The sequence below is a fragment of the Macaca fascicularis genome, chromosome 12 (assembly GCF_037993035.2).
Source record: "Macaca fascicularis isolate 582-1 chromosome 12, T2T-MFA8v1.1".
NCBI classification, from domain to species: Eukaryota; Metazoa; Chordata; class Mammalia; order Primates; family Cercopithecidae; genus Macaca; species Macaca fascicularis.
In genome coordinates this window covers 1,305,142-1,331,045 of record NC_088386.1, presented here as the reverse complement: position 1 = coordinate 1,331,045, position 25,904 = coordinate 1,305,142, and the positions used below count along the sequence as shown (strand labels likewise).

General features: G+C 40.9%; 1 protein-coding gene and 1 non-coding gene across 8 annotated transcripts in view; one reads left to right on the top strand and one right to left on the bottom strand.

The window, feature by feature from the left end:
• ARHGEF4 (Rho guanine nucleotide exchange factor 4) overlaps positions 1-25,904 on the bottom strand; it is a 212,053-nt gene that overhangs the window by 103,566 nt on the left and 82,583 nt on the right. For 5 of the 7 annotated variants that reach the window (XR_012421003.1, XM_005572808.5, XM_045366851.2 and 2 more), the window contains one exon: positions 15,921-16,226. The exons of 1 other annotated variant lie outside the window; for it this stretch is intronic. Coding sequence is in view for 3 of the 6 variants with exons in the window: in XM_005572808.5 (XP_005572865.3) it covers positions 15,921-16,226 (306 nt within the window). In the remaining 3 variants the exon portion in view is untranslated. Of the gene's footprint in view, positions 1-15,920; positions 16,227-19,780; positions 19,962-25,904 lie in introns of those variants that run through there. One more of the 7 variants, XM_074008712.1, reaches the window with a different exon arrangement.
• On the top strand, positions 17,333-17,461 carry LOC123568159 (small Cajal body-specific RNA 4). The gene has a single exon (XR_006691380.1).

Sequence of the window (25,904 nt, the reverse complement as noted above, 5' to 3'; positions counted from 1 at the left end):
AAAGTTACCAGGGACACAGAAGAACATAACATAATAAGAGTGAATCCACCAAGAAGACATATAATCCTAGGTGTCCCTGCATCTAACCACAGACATTCAAAATATATGAAGCAAAAATTTAATTTAATTTAAAGGAGAAATGGAAAACTCACAATGATCTATTGCTGATTGGAAACTTCAACACTTTTATCACAGTAATCAATAGAACAAATAGACAAAAACAAGATAACAGACAAAGTGGGCAACACCATCAACCAACTGGAAGTAACTGACATTTGTAGACTATCCATCCAACAATAGCACAATACCCATTATTTTCAAGTGCACATGGAACATTCACCAAGAGAGGCTATATCCTTGGTGATAATCATAATAATGAAATAATAAAAAAAAGTTTGAAAGTATGAAATCATACAAAGTATGTTTCTCCGATCACAATGGAATTAAACTATAAATCAGTAATAGAAAGGTAATTCTATTAATTTTCTTAAAAAGGAAATCCTAGTCTATTTAGAAATTAACACACTTCCAAAATTAAAAGTCCACTGTAGTCCAGTGACTGCTTCGAGAACAGTGACCTAGTGCTCTTATTCACTCAATATATGTGCTATTATTCCTGCTGTTCTAACCCTTGCATGTTACACCACATTATTACTTGCTTCTTTTCATACTTTTTTCAGAATTATACCTGGAGTTTATCCTTTTGTGTTTACACAAAAATGTGGCTTATGTATATCTGAGTAGTTGAAACTAGTAGAAACTACCAAACCGGCTGGGCGCAGGGGCTCACGCCTGTAATCCCACCACTTTGGGAAGCCGAGGCGGGTGGATCACGAGGTCAGGAGATCGAGACCATCCTGGCTAACATGGTGAAACCTGTCTCTACTAAAAATACAAAAAATTAACTGGGCTTGGTGGTGGGCTCCTGTAGTCCCAGCTACTCGGGAGGCTGATGCAGGAGAATGGTGTGAACCTGGGAAGCAGAGCTTGCAGTCAGCCAGTATCACGCCACTGCACTCCAGCCTGGGCGACAGAGCAACACTGTCTGAAAAAAAAAAAAAAAAAAAAAAAAGAGAAACTACCAAACCATATTTGACTCAACTAGTCAAATATGCTCAACTAGTATATAATCTCTATTTTCTATTAAACTATCAGAAATTATCTCTAGGCCTCCAAACCTTTTACAATCAAAGAATCTTAGGCTTGGAATTCTCTCAGAATCTACTTTAATCCTGGTTAAAGGGAAACTGGACCCTGCACATGTATTCATGCAGGTCACATCACATTTTATTTTTTTTAATAGCCACTTAAGCTTGTGACTAGAGTTGACTCTTACACCACGTGGGTTTGAACTGCATGGGTTTACTTATACATGGATTTTCTTCCACCTCTGCCACTTCTGAGACAACAAGACCAATTGCTCCTCTCCTTCCTCCTCCTTAGCCTATGGAATGTGAAGATGATGAGGATGAAGACCTTTATCACAATCCACTTCCAGTGAACAAATAGTAAATATATTTTCTCTTCCCTCTGATTTTCTTAACATGTTCTCTTTCTCTAGCTTACTTTATTGCAACAATACTATATATACTACTTATAATATCTTACAACATACAAAATAAGTGTTAGACTGTTTATGTTATTAACAAGGCTTCTGGTCAACAGTAGGCTATTAATAGTTAAGTTTTTCAGGAGACAAAAATTATACATGACGCTGAGCACGGTGGCTCACACCTATAATCCCAGAACTTTGGGAGGCCGAGGCAGGCGGATCACCTGAGCTCAGGAGTTTGAGACCAGCCTGGTGAACATGGTGAAATCCTGTCTCTACTAAGAATACAAAAATTAGCCAGGCGTGGTGGCGTGCACCTGTAATCCCAGCTACTAGGGAGGCTGAGGCAGGAGAATTGCTTGAACCCAGGAGGTGGGGGTTGCAGTGAGCTGAGATCATGCCACTGCACTCCAGCCTGGGGAACAGAGCAAGACTCCATCTCAAAAAAAAAAAAAAAAAAAAAAAATTTATAAATGGATTTTCGACTGTGTGGGTGGTTGGTACCCCTAACCCCTGCATGGTTTAAGGGCCAACTGAATGCCTTTTGACAAAATGTTTTCTCAGGTCACTTCTCATAGGTGTTACTTAAACATTCTCTAAGTCTTTCCTTCTTGTTCTACAGAAAATTTGTCATGCCATTTTTATGTTAAAAACCATGTTAAAAATTTATCATGCCATTTTTATGTTAAAAACCATGTTAAAAATTTATCATGCCATTTTATGTTAAAAAGGCTGCCTGCTGCTTATAAAGTCAAGGTCTATTGGCAGGGAGCCCAGAGTTCTTCAAATATTGTTTTCCGACTACTGTAACAACTCTTGCCATCCATTTCTCTACCACCAGGCACCTGCTCGCTACTTCCCTGATACTCTATGAATTTTCATACTACCATACAAGGTCAGGAGATTGAGACCATCCTGGCTAACACGGTGAACTCCTGTCTCTACTAAAAATACAAAAAATTAGCCAGGCGTGGTGGCAGGTGCCTGTGGTCCCAGTCGCTCGGGAGGCTGAGGCAGGAGAATGGTGTGAACCCGGGAGGCAGAGGTTGCAGTGATGTTGCTATCCCCTCTATTTGAACTACGTTTCCCTGCTGAAACGTTATCCATTCTTAGGAAAGTGTCTCATTTTATGCAAAGTCTTTCCTAATGTTCCATCTACACAGAATTACCCACCTCCTCCTCTCTGTTAACAGTATTTTGTTGATATCACTGTAGCACCTGTATTGTTGTATAATCACTACACAAACCTTAGTACCTGGAAGTGGGATACAGCTATAACAAACACCTACAAATTTGGAAGTGACTTTAGAATTGGGCAGCAGGCAGAGGCTGGAAGAAAAGAAATCAAAAGAATACACACTAGAAAAGAAGAAATAACTCCCCCTCCCATTTTCAGGTGATATGGTTGCTTACATAGATAGTTTCAAATAATTTATAAAAAACAACTACCTTTGAACTAACAAATGAATTCAGCAGAGTCACAGGATACAGTATCAACACATATACTAAAAATCAACTTGTGGAAAACGAAATTTAAAACACAGTATTTGTAGTAGTTCCTAGGAAAATTAAATACAAAAGTACACATTTAAAAAATGCATAGGATCTGCATGCAGAAAATTACAAAATTCTGACAAAAGAAGATAAAGAAAACCTAAATAAATGAAAAGATATACCTGTATTCTTGTGTTGGGAGACAAAACATAATAAAGATGACAGTTTTCCATAAATTAACTTATAAGTTTTCTGCAGTCTCATGAAGATTCTCAGCAAAGCATTTATAGACAAGACAAATTTATTTTAATATTTACTTTTGGAAGGAGGTAGCCATGGAACGGGTAAAACAATGTTAAAAAAAAGAAATACAGTGGAAGGACTCCATCTAATCAACATGAATGCTCAGTACATAGCTATGAAGATCAAGACAGTGTGGCACTGGTGGAAGCATAGACACATGTGTCAACAGTACCAAACAGAGAGCCTAGAAACAGGCATAAGTATATCCAACTGATTTTTGGCAAAGGTGCAAAAGTAATTCAATGAGGAATAATAACTCTTTTCAACAAGTGGTCCAACAGTATCCACAGGCAGAAAAAAAAAAAAAAAGAAAAGAAAAGAAAAGAAACTTCACCTAAATCCCACAACTTATGCAACCATAAGAAAGAATGAGATCATTCCCTTTTGCAGCAACATGGTTGCCACGGGAGGCCTTTATGCTAGGGAAACTGACACAGGAACAGACAACCAAACACCACATGTTGTCATAAGTGGGAGCTAAAGATTGAGTACATATGGACACAAAGAAGACAACAACAGATTCTGGGGCCTCCCTGAGGGTGGAGGGCAGGAGGAGGGTGAGGACTGAAAAACTACCCATCCAGTATTATACTTATTACCTGGGTGACAAAATAATCTATACACCAAACCCTTATAACACGCAATTTTCCCTTATAACAAACCTTCACATGTACCCCTGAACCTAAAAAAAGTCAAAAAAATGTAACTGGAAATTAATCACAAACTTAAATGTGAAAAGTACAATGATAAAACTTTAGAAAAAACAAGAAAATCGTTGAGACTTAGGGGTCACTGAAGAGTTTTTAGACATGACGCCAAAAGCACATCCATAAATGGAAAAAATTGATTAACTAGACTTCAACAACATTTAAAAATTTGTTCTGTGAAGACCCTGGTAAGAATATGAAAAAACAAGCTACAGACTGGGTGATAATGTTAGTAAACCGCATACTCAACAAAGGACTAATATCTGGAATATGAATATATATAATACACAGACACATATACATTCTGTCTCTCAAAGATCAACATTAAAAAAATGCCTTACCTCTCAATTGTTTGGGCAGAGAAAAGGAAAAGGCTATCCAGTTAGAAAATGGATACAAGAATAGAAAAGGCAGTTCACCTAAACTGTTGCACCAATGGCAAATATGCACATGAAAATATTTTCTACATTATTGCCCCTTAGAACCCAACCATTTCCAAAATGAGTTATCACTACACCGCGATTGCTATTATGGTAAAAATTTAAAAATAGCAAAAAAAAAAAAAAAAATGCTGATAAGAATGCTGGGAAACTGGATCATGCAAACATTACTGGTGGGAAGGTAAAATGGTATAGCCCTCTGGAAAATAATGTGGCAGATTCTTATAAAACTAAACAGACAACTATCATATGACCCAACAATTGTACTTTTGGGTATTTACCCTAGACAAAAGAAAACATATGTTATTAAACATATTATTTATAATAGCCTAAACCTGGAAACCATCTAGATGTCCTCCAACAGGTGAATGATTAAACAAGTTGCTGTACATCCAGGCCATGAAATACTGTCAGCAACATATATGCAGCCACTGTGTTGCCACATTATAATATTCAAGATGCCCAGTTTTCAACAAAAAATTATGATACAAAGAAACAAGAAAGTGGCCAGGTGCAGTGGCTCCCACCTGTAATCCCAGCACTTTGGGAGGCTGAGGCAGGTGGGTCACGAGGTCAGGAGATTGAGACCATCCTGGCTAACATGGTGAAACCCCATCTCTACTAAAAATATAAAAAATTAGCCGGGCGTGGTGGCGGGCGCCTGTAGTCCCAGTTACTTGGGAGGCTGAGGCAGGAGAATGGTGTGAACCCAGGAGGCGATGCTTGCACTAAGCTGAGATTGCGCTACTCCACTCTAGCCTGGGCGACACAGCAAGACTCCGTCTCAAAAAAAAAAAAAAAGTATGGCCCACTCACAGAAAGAAAAGAAATGAACAAAAACCGTCCCTGAGAAAGCACAGGGTCTTACTAGACAAAGACTCTAATCAACTGTTTTAAATATGCTTAAAGAGCTAAGTGAAACAAAAACCACTAAAGGAACCAAAAGAATGATGTCTCATCAGATGGAATACCAATAAAGAGAAAGTATTAAAAAAACAGGTAAAAGTTCTGGAGTTGAAAAGTACAGTAACTAAAATTCAATGTTACAACATGTCTCAGTAGGCAGAAAAAAGAATCAGTGGATTCTTTTTTTCTGTGGATGGCCAATTGACATTTTCCAATATGAAGGAAAGAAGCATGAAGAAAATTAATAGAACCTAGGGCACCATCAAGCACACCAACACACCCATAATGGAATCTCAAAAGAAAGAGAGAAAGGCCAGATGCGGTGGCTCACACCTGTAATCCCAGCACTTTGGGAGGTGAAGGGGGGCAGATCACCTGAGGTCAGAAGTTTGAGACCAGGCTCACCAACATGGAGGAACTCCATCTCTACTAAATATAGAAAAAAAATTAGCCGGGGCTGGTGGCGCATGCCTGTAATCCCAGCTACTTGGGAGGCTGAGACATGAGAATCGCTTGAACTTAGGAGGTGGAGGTTGTGGTGAGCCAAGATGGCACCACTGCACTACAGCCTGGGCAACAAGAGCGAAACTCCATCTCAAAAAAAAAAAAAAAAAAAAAAAAAGAAAGAAAAAAATTAGAAAGACTTTTTGAAGAAATAATTGCTGAAAATTCCTAAATTTGATAAAGTACATGAATCTACACATCCAAGAAGCTCAGTGAACTCAATGGTGGATAAACATAAAGACTCACACTGACACACATTGGAATAAAATAGCTGAAACCAAAGACAAAAAGTGAATCTTGAAATCAACAACAGAGAAGTAATTCACCGTGTACCAGGGATTCTGAATAAGATTAACAGCTGATTTCTCCTCAGAAACCAAGAAGGCCAGAGGCAGTGAGATGACACATATAAAAGAGGGAAAGAAAAAAAATGTTCAGCAAGAATTCTGTATCTGCGAAAACCGTACTTCAAAACTGAATGGAAAAATTATCCCATGCAAATAATAACCAAAAGAGAGCTGGAGTATCTATACCAGCACCAGAGAAAATAGATTTTACGTTGCAAACTGCTGTAAAAACAAAGAAATACATTATAGATTGATTAAAAAGTCAGTTCATCAAGAAGATATAACAAGTACAAACATAGGTACCTACCAACTGAGCAACAAAAATCGACAGAAATCATGTGAGAAAGAGACAGTTCTGCAATAATATTTGGAGACTTCAACACCCTTTCAATAATAAATGGACATAAGGCCAATGAGGAAATAGAGGTCTTGAACAATACCATAAACCAATTAAAACTAACAGACACATACAGGACACTAAACCAAACCACAACAGAATACACATGCTTCTCAAGTACATATGGAACATTCTCCAGAAGAGACCATAAGTGAGACCAGAAAACAAATTTCAGTAAATAATTTTTTTTTTTTTTGAGATGGAGTTTCACTCATGTTACCCAGGCTGGAGTGCAATGGCATGATCTTGGCTCACTGCAACTTCTGCCTCCCAGGCTCAAGCAATTCTCCTGCCTTAGCCTCCTGAGTAGCTGGGATTATAGGCACGCACCACCACACCCAGCTAATTTTGTGTTTTTAGTAGAGACGGGGTTTCACCAGGTTGGTCAGGCTGGTCTCAAACTCCTGACCTCAAGTGATCCGCCTGCCTCAGCCTCCCGAAGTGCTGGAATTACGAGCATGAGCCACCGTGCCTGGCCAGTAAATTTTAAAAGACTGAATTCATACAAGTATCTTTTCTGACTGCAATGTAATGAAACTAGACATCAATAGCAACACTGGAAAATTCACAAATATGTGGAAATTAATATAATATTAAACAGCCAGTGAGTCAAAGAAGAAATCATAAGATTTCACAGAAAAGAAAAGAAGAAATCACAAAATTAGAAAATACTGTGAGATGAATGAAAACAAAAACACAACCTATCAAAACTTATGGATGCAGTGAAGGCTATGCTGAGAGGGAACTTTCTAGTTGTAAAAGCCTACATTAAAAAAGAATTTCTCTTACAAAGAGACTTAGACTCCCATACAATAATAATGGGAGACTTCAACACCCCACTGTCAACATTAGACAGATCAACGAGACAGAAAGTTAACAAGGATATCCAGGAGTTGAACTCATCTCTGCACCAAGCAGACCTAATAGACATCTACAGAAGTCTCCACCCCAAATCAACAGAATATACATTCTTCTCAGCACCACATCACACTTATTCCAAAATTGACCACATACTTGGAAATAAAGCACTCCTCAGCAAATGTAAAAGAACAGAAATTATAACAAACTGTCTCTCAGACCACAGTGCAATCAAACTAGAACTCAGGACTAAGAAACTCAATCAAAACCACTCAACTACATGGAAACCGAACAACCTGCTCCTGAATGACTACTGGGTACATACCGAAACGAAGGCAGAAATAAAGATGCTCTTTGAAACCAATGAGAATAAAGACACAACATACCAGAATCTCTGGGACACATTTAAAGCAGTGTGTAGAGGGAAATTTATAGCACTAAATGCCCACAAGAGAAAGCTGGAAAGATCTAAAATTGACACTCTAACATCACAATTAAAAGAACTAGAGAAGCAAGAGCAAATACATTCAAAAGCTAGCAGAAGGCAAGAAATAACTAAGATCAGAGCAGAACTGAAGGAGATAGAGACACAAAAAACCCTCCAAAAAATCAATGAATCCAGGAGTTGGTTTTTGAAAAGATCAACAAAATTGATAGACCGCTAGCAAGACTAATAAAGAAAAGAGAGAAGAATCAAATAGATGCAATAAAAAATGATAAAGGGGATATCACCACCAACCCCACAGAAATACAAACTACCATCAGAGAATACTATAAACACCTCCACGCAAATAAACTAGAAAATCTAGAAGAAATGGATAATTTCCTGGACACTTACACTCTCCCAAGACTAAACCAGGAAGAAGTTGAATCCCTGAATAGACCAATAGCAGGCTCTGAAATTGAAGCAATAATTAATAGCCTACCAACCAAAAAAAGTCCAGGACTAGAAGGATTCACAGCTGAATTCTACCAGAGGTACAAGGCAGAGCTGGTACCATTCCTTCTGAAACTATTCCAATCAATAGAAAAAGAGGGAATCCTCCCTAACTCATTTTATGAGGCCAACATCATCCTGATACCAAAGCCTGGCAGAGACACAACAAAAAAAGAGAATTTTAGACCAATATCCCTGATGAACATCGATGCAAAAATCCTCAATAAAATACTGGCAAGCCGAATCCAGCAGCACATCAAAAAGCTTATCCACCATGATCAAGTGGGCTTCATCCCTGGGATGCAAGGCTGGTTCAACATATGCAAATCAATAAACATAATCCAGCATATAAACAGAACCAAAGACAAAAACCACATGATTATCTCAATAGATGCAGAAAAGGCCTTTGACAAAATTCAACAGCCCTTCATGCTAAAAACTCTCAATAAATTCAGTATTGATGGAACATATCTCAAAATAATAAGAGCTATTTATGATAAACCCACAGCCAATATCATACTGAATGGGCAAAAACTGGAAGCATTCCCTTTGAAAACTGGCACAAGACAGGGATGCCTTCTCTCACCACTCCTATTCAACAGTGTGTTGGAAGTTCTGGCTAGGGCAATCAGGCAAGAGAAAGAAATCAAGGGTATTCAGTTAGGAAAAGAAGAAGTCAAATTGTCCCTGTTTGCAGAAGACATGATTGTATATTTAGAAAAACCCATCATCTCAGCCCAAAATCTCCTTAAGCCAATAAGCAACTTCAGCAAAGTCTCAGGATACAAAATTAATGTGCAAAAATCACAAGCATTCTTATACACCAGTAACAGACAAACAGAGAGCCAAATCATGAATGAAATTCCATTCACAATTGCTTCAAAGAGAATAAAATACCTAGGAATCCAACTTACAAGGGATGTGAAGGCCCTCTTCAAGGAGAACTACAAACCACTGCTCAGTGAAATAAAAGAGGACACAAACAAATGGAAGAACATACCATGCTCATGGATAGGAAGAATCAATATCGTGAAAATGGTCATACTGCCCAAGGTAATTTATAGATTCAATGCCATCCCCATCAAGCTACCAATGAGTTTCTTCACAGAATTGGAAAAAACTGCTTTAAAGTTCATATGGAACCAAAAAAGAGCCTGCATTGCCAAGACAATCCTAAGTCAAAATAACAAAACTGGAGGCATCATGCTACCTGACTTCAAACTATACTACAAGGCTACAGTAACCAAAACAGCATGGTACAAGTACCAAAACAGAGATATAGACCAATGGAACAGAACAGAGTCCTCAGAAATAATACTACACATCTACAGCCATCTGATCTTTGATAAACCTGAGAAAAACAAGAAATGGGGAAAGGATTCCCTATTTAATAAATGGTGCTGGGAAAATTGGCTAGCCATAAGTAGAAAGCTGACACTGGATCCTTTCCTTACTCCTTATACGAAAATTAATTCAAGATAGATTAGAGACTTAAATGTTAGACCTAATACCATAAAAACCCTAGAAGAAAACCTAGGTAATACCATTCAGGACATAGGCATGGGCAAGGACTTCATGTCTAAAACACCAAAAGCAATGGCAACAAAAGCCAAAATTGACAAATGGGATCTAATTAAACTCAAGAGCTTCTACACAGCAAAAGAAACTACCATCAGAGTGAACAGGCAACCTACAGAATGGGAGAAAATTTTTGCAATCTACTCATCAGACAAAGGGCTAATATCCAGAACCTACAAAGAACTCAAACAAATTTACAAGAAAAAAACAATCCCATCAAAAAGTGGGCAAAGGATATGAACAGACATTTCTCAAAAGAAGACATGCATACAGCCAACAGACACATGAAAAAATGCTCATCATCACTGGCCATCAGAGAAATGCAAATCAAAACCACAATGAGATACCATCTCACACCAGTACAAATGGCGATCATTAAAAAGTCAGGAAACAACAGGTGCTGGAGAGGATGTGGAGAAATAGGAACACTTTTACACTGTTGGTGGGATTGTAAACTAGTTCAACCATTATGGAAAACAGTATGGCGATTCCTCAAGGATCTAGAACTAGAAGTACCATATGACCCAGCCATCCCATTACTGGGTATATACCCAAAGGATTATAAATCATGCTGCTATAAAGCCACATGTACACGTATGTTCATTGTGGCACTATTCACAATAGCAAAGACTTGGTATCAACCCAAATGTCCATCAGTGACAGACTGGATTAAGAAAATGTGGCACATATACACCATGGAATACTATGCAGCCATAAAAAAGGATGAGTTTATGTCCTTTGTAGGGACATGGATGCAGCTGGAAACCATCATTCTCAGCAAACCATGGCAAGAACAGAAAACCAAACACCGCATGTTCTCACTCATAGGTGGGAACTGAACAATGAGACCACCTGGACTTGGGAAGGGGAACATCACACACCAGGGCCTATTATGGGGAGGGGGGAGGGGGGAGGGATTGCACTGGGAGTTATACCTGATGTAAATGACGAGTTGATGGGTGCTGACGAGTTGATGGGTGCAGCACACCAGCATGGCACAAGTATACATATGTAACAAACCTGCACGTTATGCACATGTACCCTAGAACTTAAAGTATAATAATTAAAAAAAAAGAAAATATTTCTAAAATTTTATCACAGATGAGTGGATGGACTTGCTCTCTATGTAATATGAAATTAATCTATTTTATTAAAATTTAAAAGGACAAAAAAAAAAGAATTTCTCAAATCAATAGCCTAATTTTACACCTTAAATAACGAGAAAAAGCAGCACAAACTAACCCCAAAGCTAACACATGGAAGAAAATAATAAAGATGAAATTAGGCCGGGCGCGGTGGCTCAAGCCTGTAATCCCAGCACTTTGGGAGGCCGAGAGGGGTGGATCACGAGGTCAGGAGATCGAGACCATCCTGGCTAACACGGTGAAACCCTGTCTCTACTAAAAAAGTACGAAAAACTAGCCGGGCAAGGTGGCGGGCGCCTGTAGTCCCAGCTACTCAGGAGGCTGAGGCAGGAGAATGGCGTGAACCCTGGAGGCAGAGCTTGCAGTGAGCAGAGATCGCGCCACTGCACTCCAGTCGGGGTGACAGAGCGAGACTCCGTCTCAAAAAAAAAAAAAAAAAGATGAAATTAGAGACAGATTAAATATAGTAATAGAAAAACAATAGAGGCCAGGTGCGGTGGCTCAGACCTGTAATCCCAGCACTTACGGAAGCTGAAGTGGGTGGATTGCTTGAGCCCAGGAGTTGGAGACCAGCTTGGGCAACTTGGTGAAACTCTGTCTCTACCAAAAATACCAAACACCAGTCTCATAACTCAGTCTCTAAATAAATAAATAAACGAATAGATAAAAAATTTAAAATGGAATAAAAAATAAGAAAAATAATAGAGAAAATCAAGACAATCAAAAACAGATTCTATGAAAAGACTAATAAAATTGATAAACATTTAGCTATACTGAGAAAAAAAGAGAAAATAGAAATTACTAAAATTAGAAATGAGAGTGGAGGCATTACTACTGATGTTACAGAAATTTAAAAGGATTATAAGAAAACACTGTGGACAATTATTGTATATCAACAGGTTAGATATGTAGATAAAATGGAGACATTCTTAAGAAAAACACAAGCTATTAACACCAAAATGACTCAAGAAGAAATATAAACTTTGGCCGGGTGCAGTGGCTCATGCCTGTTATCCCAGCACTTTGGGAGGCAGAGGTGGGTGGATCACTTGAAGTACAGAGTTCGAGACCAGCCTGGCCAACATGGTGAAACCCTGTCTCTACCAAAAAATATAAAAATTAGCCATGCATGGCGGTGCATGCCTGTAGTCCCAGGTACTCAGGAGGCTGAAGCAGTAGAATCGCTTGAACCCAAGAGGTGGAGGTTGCAGTGAGTCAAGATCACGCAGGTGCACTCTAGCCTGGGTGACAGAGTAAGACTCTGTCTCAAAACAAAACAAAACAAAAAGAAATATACATTCTGAACAGATCTATGACAAGTAAAGAATTGTTTTTTCACCAACCTGATGCTAAAAGAAAAGAAAGAAGAATTGAATCAATAATTAGAAACCCCGCAACAAAGAAAAGTCCAGGACCAGAAAGCTTCACTGCTGAACTCTACAAGACATTTAAAGAAGAATCTTTCTCAAACGCTTCCAAAAAATAGAAGAGGAGAGAGCACTTCCTAACTCATTCTATAAGAACGGAATCACTCTGATACCAAAGCCAGACAAAAACATCACAAGAAAAGAAAACTGCAGATCAATACATATTCAATGTAATATGCCACATTAATAGAGCAAAGAAAACATGCATGATTATCTCAAGTCGATGCAGAAAAACCGTCATCAAAATTGATCACGCTCGTAAAAAATCTAGCACCCTTTCATGATAAAAACACTAGAAATAGAAAGGAACTTCTTTAACATGATAAAACAGCATCTGTGAAAAACACACAGCTAACATCATACTCGATAGTGAAAGACTGAAAGCTTTAATCCTAAAACCAAAAAGACAAGGATGCCCCAGTTCACCACTTCGGCTCAACATTGTTATGCAAGTTCTACCCAGAGCAAGTAGGGCAAAAAAGAGAAATCAAAGGCATCTAAACTGGAAAGGAAGTAAAATAATGTTTTTTACAAATGATGTAATCTTATACATAGAAATTTCTAAAGAATACACAAAAATATTCTTTTTTTTCAGGATACAGGATCAATAAACAAAAATCAATTGTATTTTTATGCTCTAGCAATGGAAGCTTAATCCCAAAACGAAGCTTAAAAAATTTCCATTTATGATGTCATCAAAAAGAATAAAATACTTGGGAAAAATTTTAACTAAGGATGTGCAAGACTTTTTACAGTGAAAACCACAAAACTCTGCTGAAAGCAATTCAAGAACACCCCCCAAAAATGGAAAGACACCCAATATTCATGGATTTGAAGACTTAATATTATTAATATGGCACTACTCTCCCAAGTGATCTACAGATTGAATGCAATCCTATGGAAATCCCAAGGGCCTTTATTTTTATTTTTATTTTTGCAGAAATGGAAAATTAATTATAAGATTCATACGAAATTGCAAGGTCCAGCAAATAGCCAAAACAATTTTGAAGGCCGGGCGCGGTGGCTCAAGCCTGTAATCCCAGCACTTTGGGAGGCCGAGACGGGCGGATCACGAGGTCAGGAGATCGAGACCATCCTGGCTAACACAATGAAACCCCGTCTCCACTAAAAATACAAAAAAAAAAATTAGCCGGGCGTGGTGGCGGCGCCTGTAGTCCCAGCTACTCGGGAGGCTGAGGCAGGAGAATGGCGGGAACCCGGGAGGCGGAGCTTGCAGTGAGCCGAGATCGCGCCACTGCACTCCAGCCTGGGCGACAGAGCGAGACTCCGCCTCAAAAAAAAAAAAAAACAATTTTGAAAAAGAACAAAGAAGACTCTCACATTCCAATTTCAAAACTTACTGTAAAACTATGATAATCAAAACAATGTGGTACTGACATAAAGACAGACATATAAGCTAATAGGATAGAATTGAGAGTCAAAAATATACCCACACATCTAAGGTAATTTGACTTTTTTTTTTTTTTTTTTTTTTTTTGAGACAGGGTCTCACTCTGTCGCCCAGGCTGGAGTGCAGTGGTGCAATCTTGGCTCACTGCAACCTCTGCCTTCCAGGTTCAAGCAATTCTCCTGCCTTAACCTCCTGAGTAGCTGTGAGTACAGGCACGTGCCACCACACCTGGCTAATTTTTGTATTTTTAGTAGAGACAAGGTTTCACCATGTTGGCCAGGCTGGTGTCGAACTCCTGGCCTTAAGTGATCCACCGCCTCGGCTTCCCCAAGTGCTGGGATTACAGATGTGAGCCATCATGCCTGGCGGGTAAGTTGAATTTTGACAAGGATGCCAAGACCATTCAGTGAGGGAAAGAATAATCTCTTCAACACATGATGTTTGGATAACTACATATCCACATGGGAAATATAAAATTGGACATCTCATACCATACAAAAATTGAATCAAAAAGGATCAAAGACCTAAATGTAAAAGCGAAAGGTATAAAACTCTTAGAGAAAAACAGAGGTAAATTTCATTACTTAGATTTGGCAATAGTGTCTTAGGTATGACATCAAATGCACAAGCAACAACAAAACAGATAAAGTAGATTTCATCAAAATTAAGTACTTACAGGTTGGGCGCGGTGGCTCATGCCTGTAACCCCAGCACTTTGGGAGGCCGAGGCCGGTGGATCACTTGAGGTCAGGAGTTTGAAACTAGCCTGGCCAACATAGTGAAACTCCGTCTTTACTAAAAATACAAAAATTAGGTGGACATGGTGGCAGGCGCCTGTAATCCCAGCTACTCAGGAATGGATGTATGGATGAACAAAGTGAGACAAGTACTGTATAATTACGTAATGAACTGTTACTTAGCCACACAAAGAAATGAAGTACTGATACGTGCTATGACATGGATGAAACACGACGCTAAGTGAAAAACGCGTCACAAAAGGTCACATATTATTTAATTCCATTTATATGAAAAATCAAGAAAAGGAAGACCCATAGAGACAGGAAGCAGATGAGTATTTCCAGGGTCTGGGGATGGGAAATGGGGAGTGACTACTTAATGTGAACAGGGTTTCCTTTAGGGGTGATGAAAATGCCTTGGAGCTGGACAGAGGTGGTGCTCGCAACATATAGCGAATGAATATTCTAAATGCCAATGAATTCTTCACTTTAACATGGTTAATTCTACATGATGTGAATTTCACCTGTTTTAAAAAGTGGGTCTTCAAGGATGAGTTGAGACTCAGAGATATGGACTTCACAAACACCTGATAATAAATATTGCTATTTATAAAGGGAAAAAAACAAACTCTTGTCAAAGATTGGGTAAAGTGTATGATGTCTACACCATTAATTCACTTTTTAGTAGGCTGTCGGTTTCATGCAAAAAATCATGTTGTCAGAGTGTCCTGGAGATAAAATTGAATGGACAATGTAATGACTTTAGTTAATTTGGTTAAGATTGTAATATTGAAATGTTCTGTGCCTCTGTGAGTGGCAGAGCCAATGCTAGGGCAGTGTCTAATCGTGTTAGGCGCACAGTAGGCACTCATTAAATGGCAGTCTTCTCTGCACTACTACCTTGCATGGAGCCGGCCACAGGCAGAGACATACTACAGAGAAGGAAGAGGGGGCCCTGGCTTCTGTGGCTCTGGGGAACGCGCTGCTCAGTGTCTCTCTTGCAGGCTCTAGACTGCAGTACTGGGGTGGCCCAGGCAGCATGCTGTAATCCAAGGGGGCCCAGGGTGACAAGTTACATCACAGGAGAGTCAGGCAAAAACTCAGGAAGCGACAGGCAGCTGCAGAGAGAAGAGGATACCAGACCGAGTCTGAGGACTCCTGGCCGGGAACGGCTTACCTTGACTCCATCTTTGTGCACTGCCCCTACATGCAGACTCCTTTCGACGTGGGCCTGCTTCTGCAACTTCTTTCTCTGTGTCTTCTCCAGCCACAGGTCATCCACACTGATGGGTGAGCGGTGAGGGATGCCCCTAGGCTGTGAATGAGCCTCCCCGTGCACAGCCTCTGCAGAGACGCAGAGGAGGGCCCATGTCACCATCTCAGTGGTGAAGCAGGGCTTCCGGGCAGGCTCCATGTGGAAAGCCTTCCGAATGTGAGAGCAACTGGGCTTCTCACTTGCTGGTTCTTCCCAGGGCATGTGGTTCTGGAGAGCAGAGAGAACAGGTCGGGGGTCAGAGGTCAAAGGACATATCAACTGGGAGCATGCTGTCCTTCCTCTGCCCAGTTCCTTTTGGGTACAACACTATGTTTTGGTTAATTTTCAAAGTACAGAGTCCAGTGATATACTTTGTTCACAGTCATTTTTTAAAACGTGAAGATTAGGAACAAAACAAATCTTGTTTCTGTTAAAATGTCTACTCTGAAGAGTATTTTTCAAAAAAATCCAGTCTTCTAGTTTGATCAAAGAATTAGGCCTTGAAAGTCATTACTGAACTTGGCATGCTCATTAGAAATACTTTTTTTTTTTTTTTTTGAGGTGGAGTCTCGCTCTGTCGCCCAGGCTGGAGTGCAGTGGCCGGATCTCAGCTCACTGCAAGCTCCGCCTCCCAGGTTCACGCCATTCTCCTGCCTCAGCCTCCCGAGTAGCTGGGACTGCAGGCGCCCGCCACCACGCCCGGCTAATTTTTTTTTTTTGTATTTTTTAGTAGAGACGGGGTTTCACTGTGTTAGCCAGGATGGTCTCAATCTCCTGACCTCGTGATCCGCCCGTCTCGGCCTCCCAAAGTGCTGGGATTACAGGCTTGAGCCACCGCGCCCGGCTAGAAATACTTTTTAAAGGCCAGCAACTGGGGTAAAAGCTCCTGCTTAAACAACATCCCTTACGAACAGAACTGCAGCAGCAGCACACTTCCAGAGCCCAGTACCCCTTCTAGCTTGACTCTGATGCTCACTGAAATGTAGGCAAGGCTCCACTTCACCCATGTTGCCACCACCATCACTGGTTGCCGTTACGCACCAGGCCCCGTAAGGATTTCAAAATAAAATATGTCTCCACTAGCAGAAGAGTTAGGCCTATGTTGGCATCACCAGCATCTCTGTTGTTTGGAATTTGCCACTGGGAGAAGAAACCCTTTTCTTCCCACATGGTGTCCAAGTCTAACGACCCCCTATGCCCACCCCATGAACATCTACTTCATAGCAGCAACGTCTGCGGAATGGCATTCCCAAATACTGTGTGTACTGTGTGCTAAAAACTAAGGTGAAATTTCTTTTAAATATTTCAAGAGTCTGCCTTAAAAACGTATCTATACTGGAGGACTAAGGAGGCCAGATCTGATAAGGCAAGATTTTGTAATACGTTGCTCCTAGAAAAAAGGGTTGGCAAGAGCAGCCCTCACTGGAGACTATCACAGGGACTGACTGTTCAACCCGACACTCCACTCCAGTTGTACGGGAGACTGTTTCTGCTATAATTTATTACTGACATATCAGTTGGAGAAAAGTGGGTATGCTTACTTAATATTGGATCTCGGGTTTTTGCTTCTTAAGTATCTCTTGCTGAACAGAATATGGTGTTTATTTTGTAGGTAAGTACGTGGAAAATGAAGTTCTTATTTTAAATTAAGCTCCTGGATAGAGTTTATTTTTATGGTAGAAATTGTAGGGGGTCCTTATTCTGGAAGTGATTAGATGCACTTGAGAGATGAGAGTATTTTGCATAAGAATTTTCTACAAGATTAGGATTTAATTATAGATTCTCTGCTTAATCTGAGGTATTCTAAAATTAAAAACGTATACATATGCATATGTATACAATGAAAGAGAGAGAGATGGAGGAAGAGAAATTGGATGGCTGGATAATTATTATATAATGGTTTTGGGGTACAGCCTGGGAATTAAGACTTTTTCTAGCTCTCCAGGTAATTCTCATGTGCGGCCAAGGTTGCAAACCACCGATCTAATGTGTTTATTTGAGCTCCAAAATATTGCTCTACATTTGAAAACTATTTTCAGCTAGTTCTTTCTCCCCAGGTACCTTGTGGATCAGAAACAGCTGGTATCTCCTCCCTCAGAAACTCAGAGAACTTAAGCGACTTGCCTCAGAGCAAGTCCTTGCCCAGAGGCACCCAGCTGGATCCTCCAGGCTATGCAGCAACAGATAGACCATACTCCTGGGAATGGGTGAGAAATGGATTTCCGAGCCCAGAGGGAATGGTTGGCAATTTGTGTCTAAAATGCCCTCCAGGGAATTCTGAGGCAAGAGTAGTCTGGGACTTACTGTACTAGAGAGACAGATAGATTAGAGGGAGGCAAGGAGCTCAGGCTGTCCTGGTGGTCCTCATGTGTCCTAGGGGAGAGGGCCAGAAAGCAGACTTTGGGGTGGGATAATCTGAGTTTGACTAAAGGAACTTTTGTCCTTGGTTGTATTCCCAAAAGAGCAGCATTAAGAAATGATGAGACAATGGTAGATGAGAAAGTTCAAGAAAATCTGGAAAGGGTAAAGTAGATGTAGAAGGGGTAGATGGTACTGTAGAGCACAGGAAGCTATCTAAAGAAATGCAGATGACTTGGAGTTCGCATGGAAGGAAGCAGGCAGAGGTTCTGGTTTAAAGTTTATAAGTGTGACCCTCAGTTAGGGTCCCATTGCAGTCAGCCACATGACTGTGTATACTCCCCTTTTCATTTCTCCTACTCTCAAACTTCCAGCCAAGATCAAACTCGAGAGACTTACGGTCCTGAATAACTGAACAAGAATCTCCAGCTTGTGGGGACCACAGACTGACTGGTGAAAGCAGTGGAGAGGTTTGGGATGAAAACAGGATAACAAGAAAACCTGTGTGGTGAGCAGGGAGTGACTCAGCACCCTGCTTCATTCTTTCCCAGTATAATCCTGTATCTCCTCAATAAGTGACTGGAGGATACCGCTCTGGAGAAACTGACCCACCTCAGAGAAGAGACCTCTAAACGTTGACTTATAAAATAAGCAATTTCTCTTTTAAAATCACTTGACAGGAAAGCACACCAGCCGATTAGCTCCACACGTGCCCATATAATATCTAAACAGATATTTGGTCTCTTACTCTGAAATAAATATGAAATTCACCCAAAGATTGCTAGGCATTTAGGAAAAACCTTCAACACACTAAAATGACCAAAATAAACAAATAGGGAAAAAAAACTAAGAAAGAGAAAATGTAAAGAAGAAAACTTCAAAATAACTAAAATTAATAACCTGAAGAAGAAAAAGGAAGACACTGAAATCATCAAATAAGAACAGTATGCTATTAAAGAAAACAAAACAGGAAACTTCCAATTCTGGACAAGATGGCATAGACACACTTCTCCCTGTTTGTTTCATTAAGCACAGCTAAAAACCTAAGACATTATATATAAAACAAAGATATGAAAACAAAGACATCTGAATGGTGGAGAGAAGAAAGTAGACCAGCTAGGGATCATAAAATACAACAAGGAATGACACACCAGGGAGTTCCCTAGGTTTTCTTTTGCCGCATATATACCACTCATACATGCTTCCTATATGGATGCTGAACAATCTTGCTGGAGCTGTCACTAGGTCCAGACAGAAAAGTTCCAACAGAAGCCTGCATTCTCTAGCTAAAGGACCAGCCTAGCAAGACAGAAAACTTTTAGACAAATGCTCTACTCAAGCCAAACCTTAGGTAAAAACCATGCAACATACCCCTGTCTCCCTCACACCCCAGCAAAGCCTGAGTGAAGAACTCCCAACCTCACCTGTCGTGGGTCACATATGTCCCCGAGCCAAGTGGTGTGACAGAAGGCTGATGGGAAAGCCTGAACTTTCTTCCCCTGCCAGTGTCAGTGAGGCCCTCCGCCATGGTGTCTGTGAAGACAATGTGTGAAGCCAGTCTTCCATCCTCTACCTGGTGTCAGTGAGGCATTCCTCCCCTGCCCTGTTGGAGTAATGTAGGAGAAGGCCAGATAAAGAACCAGCACCTTCACCACCAGCTAGCATTCGCAAGGGCTCCTGATCCCACTGACAGAGCAGGAATATCATCATCTTGGACAAGCATCGCCATTCTAAAGTCCACCTTGATCAAAAACTGCCTAAAATCTAAAGGGCATCAGCCTAATGGCTAAGATCAGCATGACCATAAACTACAAATAACGTCTCTGACCAGAAACATTCCAAATCCCTCCCCAACCAGAGACATGCCAACCCCAAGATACCCTCTCCTCTAGCCAGAGAGATGTCAGCCCCAAGATAACCTCCCCTCCAACCAGAGACATTCCAACCCCACCATAAACTTCTCCCCGCAACAGAAATATTCCAAGCCTGTAATAAGCTCTCTCACCAATACATACTCTTAATCTGTAAGAGAGTGCTCCTGACCAAAAATCAGCCAGAAGCCCCTCTCAGATTTATTTGCCAAAATAAATCTGTCTTTGACTGTTGAGCCACTTTTTGTGTTGTGTTTCTTTCCTCTTTCTTTAACTCTTACACCATGCTATTGGTGCAAGCTTGGTGTAAAATCTTAACTCTCATCCCCGCCCATTAGTAAATGAAACACCCACCCTTGCATAAAGTGTCAATAGAGGCCAATAAAGGAATGTAGCGTTTCACCCAAACCTGGCCGTAATGAGGTAGTGCCCACCTTACCACATCAGAGTGGAGTCAGAGGTGGTTTTCCAAAACAAGATTTAAATAAGATACAAAGAGTCAAAATGCACTCCCCAAAATACCCAGAATAAAATAGAAACTCATTAATCATAACAAGAACAGGGAAAATCTCAACTTGAATAAAAAAGAGAGTCAACAGACACCAGCACTGAGAAGACACAAGGTGCAGGAATTATCAAACAAAGATTTTAAAGCAGGTATCATAAAAATGCTTCAACAAGCAATACAAACACTCTTGAAACAAATGAAAAATAGAACAGCTCAGAAAATGGGAAACCTTAGCAAAGAAATATAATATATAAAGAATATCTAAGTGGAAATTACAGAATTGAAAAATATAACTGAAATAAAAAGTTCAGTGGATGGGCTTACAGGAGAATGGAGAGGATAAGAGGATCAGTGAAAACCAGTAGATGGAAGAAACAGAATTATACAATCTGAACAACAGAGAAAAAACAGACTGAAGAAAGAAAGAAAACCAAACATAGCATCATAGACCTGTGAGACTGCAAAGAAAGATCAAACACTAGATAATTGGAGTCCAAAAGAGAGAGGAGAAAGTGGGTTGGGGTAAAAAAGTATTTAAAGAAATGATGCTCAGAATTTCCTAAATTTGGTCAAAGATATAAACCCATAGATTTAAGAAGCTGTGCAAAGTCCACATAGTATAAATCCAAAGAAATCCACATAGAGAAGAAGCATAAGCAAACTTCTGAAATCTAAGGACAAATAAAAATTATTGAGAGCAGTGAGAGGGAAAAAAGACACCTTCCTTATAAGAGAAAAACACTTTAAAAGGCATCAGACACCTGAAGGCCAGAAAGAAGTGACATAAAACTTTTCAAGTGTCACTTTTCAAGAAAATAACTATTAACTTAGAATCTTTTTTTTTTTTTTTTTTTTTTTTTTTTTTTTTTTTGAGACGGAGTCTCACGCTGTTGCCCAGGCTGGAGTGCAGTGGCGCGATCTCGGCTCACTGCAAGCTCCGCCTCCCGGGTTCCCGCCATTCTCCTGCCTCAGCCTCCTGAGTAGCTGGGACTACAGGCGCCCGCCACCGCGCCCGGCTAGTTTTTTGTATTTTTAGTAGAGACGGGGTTTCACTGTGGTCTCGATCTCCTGACCTTGTGATCCGCCCGCCTCGGCCTCCCAAAGTGCTGGGATTACAGGCTTGAGCCACCGCGCCCGGCCTAACTTAGAATCTTTTATCCAGTGAACATATTCTTCAGTAATGAAGAGAAAATTGAGACCTTCTCAAAGAAAGGAAGAATGAGAGAATTTATTGCCTACAGAGCTACCCTTAAAGAATGGCTAAAGGAAGTTCTTGCATTAATTTTTAAATAAACTGTGAGATTTAGGTTAAAATTTTCCTTTTTTTTTGCTTTGGATGTCCAAATGCTCCAGCATTGTTTGTCGAAAAGACTATCCATTGAATTGCTTTTGCACCTTAAAATTGGCAGGTATATTTGTGTGGGTCTATTTCTGTGTTCTCTATTCTTTTCCATTACTCTATGTAATTTTCCCTCCCCCAATACTACATAGTCTTGATTACTTCAGGTAATAAGTATGAATTAATATCAAATATTGATTCCCCTCACTTGATTTATCTTTCTCAAAGTTGTTTTAACTATTTTAGGGCATGTATCTCTCCATATAAATTTCAGATTATAAACAGATTTTAAAGGCTAGAAAATATTCACTCTCTCTCTCTGTCTCTCTCTCTCTCACACACACACACACACACACACACACTTAGAACTCCTAAGCAGAAACAGTATGTTGGAATCTTGCCACCAAAGTTAGAAAGGCTGTGGCTGGTGGACAGGAAAGCTATCCAGCATTCATTCCATAAAGAGGATATTACACCCAGCAGAGACCTAGGAAATCACCTGGTCCAATCCTTGACAGACAAGGAAACTGGGTCCCAGTATGGTCTTACTCCAAGGCTCACAGTCAGGTCAGAGTGGGTATTAAGACACCCACAGGAGTTCTGAATTTCCAGTCTCCTCTCATTCCTCTTGCCCAGCCACAACTATTTCTGTCCTGCTCTCTCTTAGTCTTGGTGTCCTTCCTAAGCCCCTTCAGCCAGGGGCATGATCCTGTATGCATGCCTTCAGCAGATGCTGGAGCCTGCTTCCTCTGGAATCAAAGGTTCTCTGCCCCCAAACCTGAAATCCCAGAGGAAAGAAATCTCTAAATGCAAACAGCTCCAGAGGACTGCCTCATGCTGGTCTGCATCACACACACACGCAGAAATACCCCACGGTCGGAGCGGATCACAAGGTCAGGAGTTCGAGACCAGCCTGGCCAACATAGTGAAACCTCATCTCTACTAAAATTACAAAAAATTAGCTGGGTGTGGTGGCGGGTGCCTGTAATCCCAGCTACTTGGGAGGCTGAGGCAGGAGAATCACTTGAAACCGGGAGGCAGGAGTTGCAGTGAGCCAAGATCACACCACTGCCCACGACAGTGTGAGACTCGGTCTCAAAAAAAAAAAAAAAAAAAAAAAAAGAAATATGCCATGGTCTCACAGGTGGGAGGTGACACTGTGGAGGGTTAAATTCTACAGCATCTACAGATGAGGAAAACAATCCTATCAAGACTGCAGCTAAAGCGTCAGGCACCAATGGGGATGGCAACACCGAGGGGATTCCTCCATGTTACTAACATATGAGGCTGGACCTTACAGGGCTCTACGGCTTCCTCATCACTTGAGACTTGGTTCAAATGTCAGACCCAAAATCTCCAAGCCAAGGGTGCCCCTCCATCAAACCTCTCAACTCTCTTTCCCATTTCCTTTTATCTGAAATGATCTTACTTGCTCACTAATTTATTGACTGCCGCATGCTGTCCTCTTGTGAGGACGGACATCCTGCTGTATTATTCAGTACAGTAGGTCTGCTGCATCCAGAGCATTGCCTGCCCACAAGTGGCACTCAGTGAGCTCAGTTTATCGACTTGATGACCATGTGAGAGGAACTGGTAGACTGGTCAGCAATGCTTACTGTACAGCTACAGTGATTAGAATACTGCGTCAGTAGAAGGATGGACAAACAGACGAATGGAACCCAAATGCCAGTTATAGGCATCTCAGAGACCTACATGTCATAAGCAAGACCATGAAAGTTTTTAAGAAGGTAATTTAAAGGATGCTCTTCATGACCTTGGGGTAGAGAAAAGATGGATACACTTGACAACATTAAAATTGAGAATTTCTGTTCATCAAAAGATATCATTATGGCCAGGCGCGATGGCTCACACCTGTAATCCCAACATTTTGGGAGGCTGAGGTAGGTGGATCACTTGAGCTCACAAGTTTGAGACCACCCTGGCCAATATGGCAAAACCCGTCTCTACTAAAAATACAAAAATTAGCTGGGCGTGGTGGCTTGTGCCTGTAGTCCCAGCTACTTGGGAGGCTGAGGTGGGAGAATTGCTTGAACCCGGGAAGTGGAAGTTGCAGTGAGCCAAGATCGCGCCACTGCACTCCAGCCTGGGCAACAGGGCAAGACTCCATCTCAAAATAAATAAATAAATAAATAAAGATACCATTAAAGAGGGAAAAGACAAGCCACATGAAAAGGGAAATATTTGTGGCATATTAATCAACAATGCAATTCTATCCAGAATCAGTAAGAGAAAGACAACCCCAAAACAAATGGACGACAGACTAGGAGAGACATGTCCCACAAGAGAGTAAGAAAAAAAATTATCTGAGGAATGTGAGCCCTTTAAATTATCAGGCCCAAACCCAAAAGGCATTTAAGACGTAATATCTCACTCCCCCTTCAGCTAAATAGCTACCTCTTAGGGCCACTTGCTATGTGGACTCTAGACTAACTCACTCCAAGTAGCCATAAAATGCCACATACCTTATAGTTCAACAAGGTATAGCCAGTCACCAACCAGGGTTACTTCCATAAACCAGTGAGAATTCCTAATAAACAACCTTTGTACTTACTTCCTCTCCTGATTCCTCCTTCTTTTCTTTAAAAAATTTGAGCTTCTCTTTTGTGCTCTGGAGCACTCTCCAAGGCAACTTGGAAGTGTGTCCCGGGCTGCAGTCCTCAACTTCTGTGCTGAATAAACTCTTTTTTTTTTTTTTGAGACAGAGTTTCACTCTTGTTGCCCAGGCTGGAGTGCAATGGCACAATCTCGGCTCCCCCACAACCTCCACTTCCCTGGTCCAAGCGATTCTCCTGCCTCAGCCTCCCAAGTAGCTGGGATTACAGGCCACGCCCGGCTGACTTTTGTATTTTTAGTAGAGACAGGGTTTCTCCATGTTGGTCAGCCTGGTCTCAAACTCCTGACCTCAGGTGATCCCCCTGCCTCGGCCTCCCAAAATACTGGGATTACAGGCTTGAGCCACTGTGCCTGGCCTGAATAAACTCTTTTTAAACTAGATTCCAACCTTTTTGATTATTTTAGTTTGACAAGGGTATCCAGAGTGTCAAAGAGCACATAAAAAGTTCCTTAGGCCAGGTGCAGTGGCCTAAGGAGGCCGAGGCAGGTGGATCACTCGACCTCAGGAGTTCGAGGCCAGCCTACCCAACATGATGAAACCCCATCTCTACTAAAAATACAAAAATTAGCTGAGCATGGTGGCGGGTGCCTATAGTCCCAGTTACTCGGGAGGCTGAGGCAGGAGAATCGCTTGAACCCGGGAGGCAGAGGTTACAGTGAGCTGAGATCACAGCACTGCACTCCAGCCTGGGTGACAGAGGGGGACTCGGTCTCCAAAAACAAAAACAAAAACTAAAGTTCCCTAGCCTCTTCAGACATCAGGAAAATGAAAACTAAAAATCACAGTGAGATTCTGCTACACACCTAGCAGAATGGCTGCAATTAAAAAGGCTGACAGTATCAACCAAATGTGAATGAAAACAGAGCAAAGGACACTCCTAATGAGAGAGTGTAATCTGATGCAATCACTTTGGAAAAATAATTTGAGTATTTAGTAAGACTAAAGATATGCCTCCCCCAAGGACACCCCTAAAATGCACCCCACAGAAATACACAGGCACGTGCAGCAGGCCCCCGACCCAAATCTTCACAGCAGCCCGAAACTGGGCACAACCCCCAAGTCCATCAGCAGCTGACTGAGAAAGACTGTGTTCCAATGATTCAGAGCAACTCAGCATCATGATGAGAGAGCTGTAGGTTCGTAGCACAGGAGGATTTTTTCCTGTTTTTTGTTTTTTGAGATGGAGTCTGGCTCT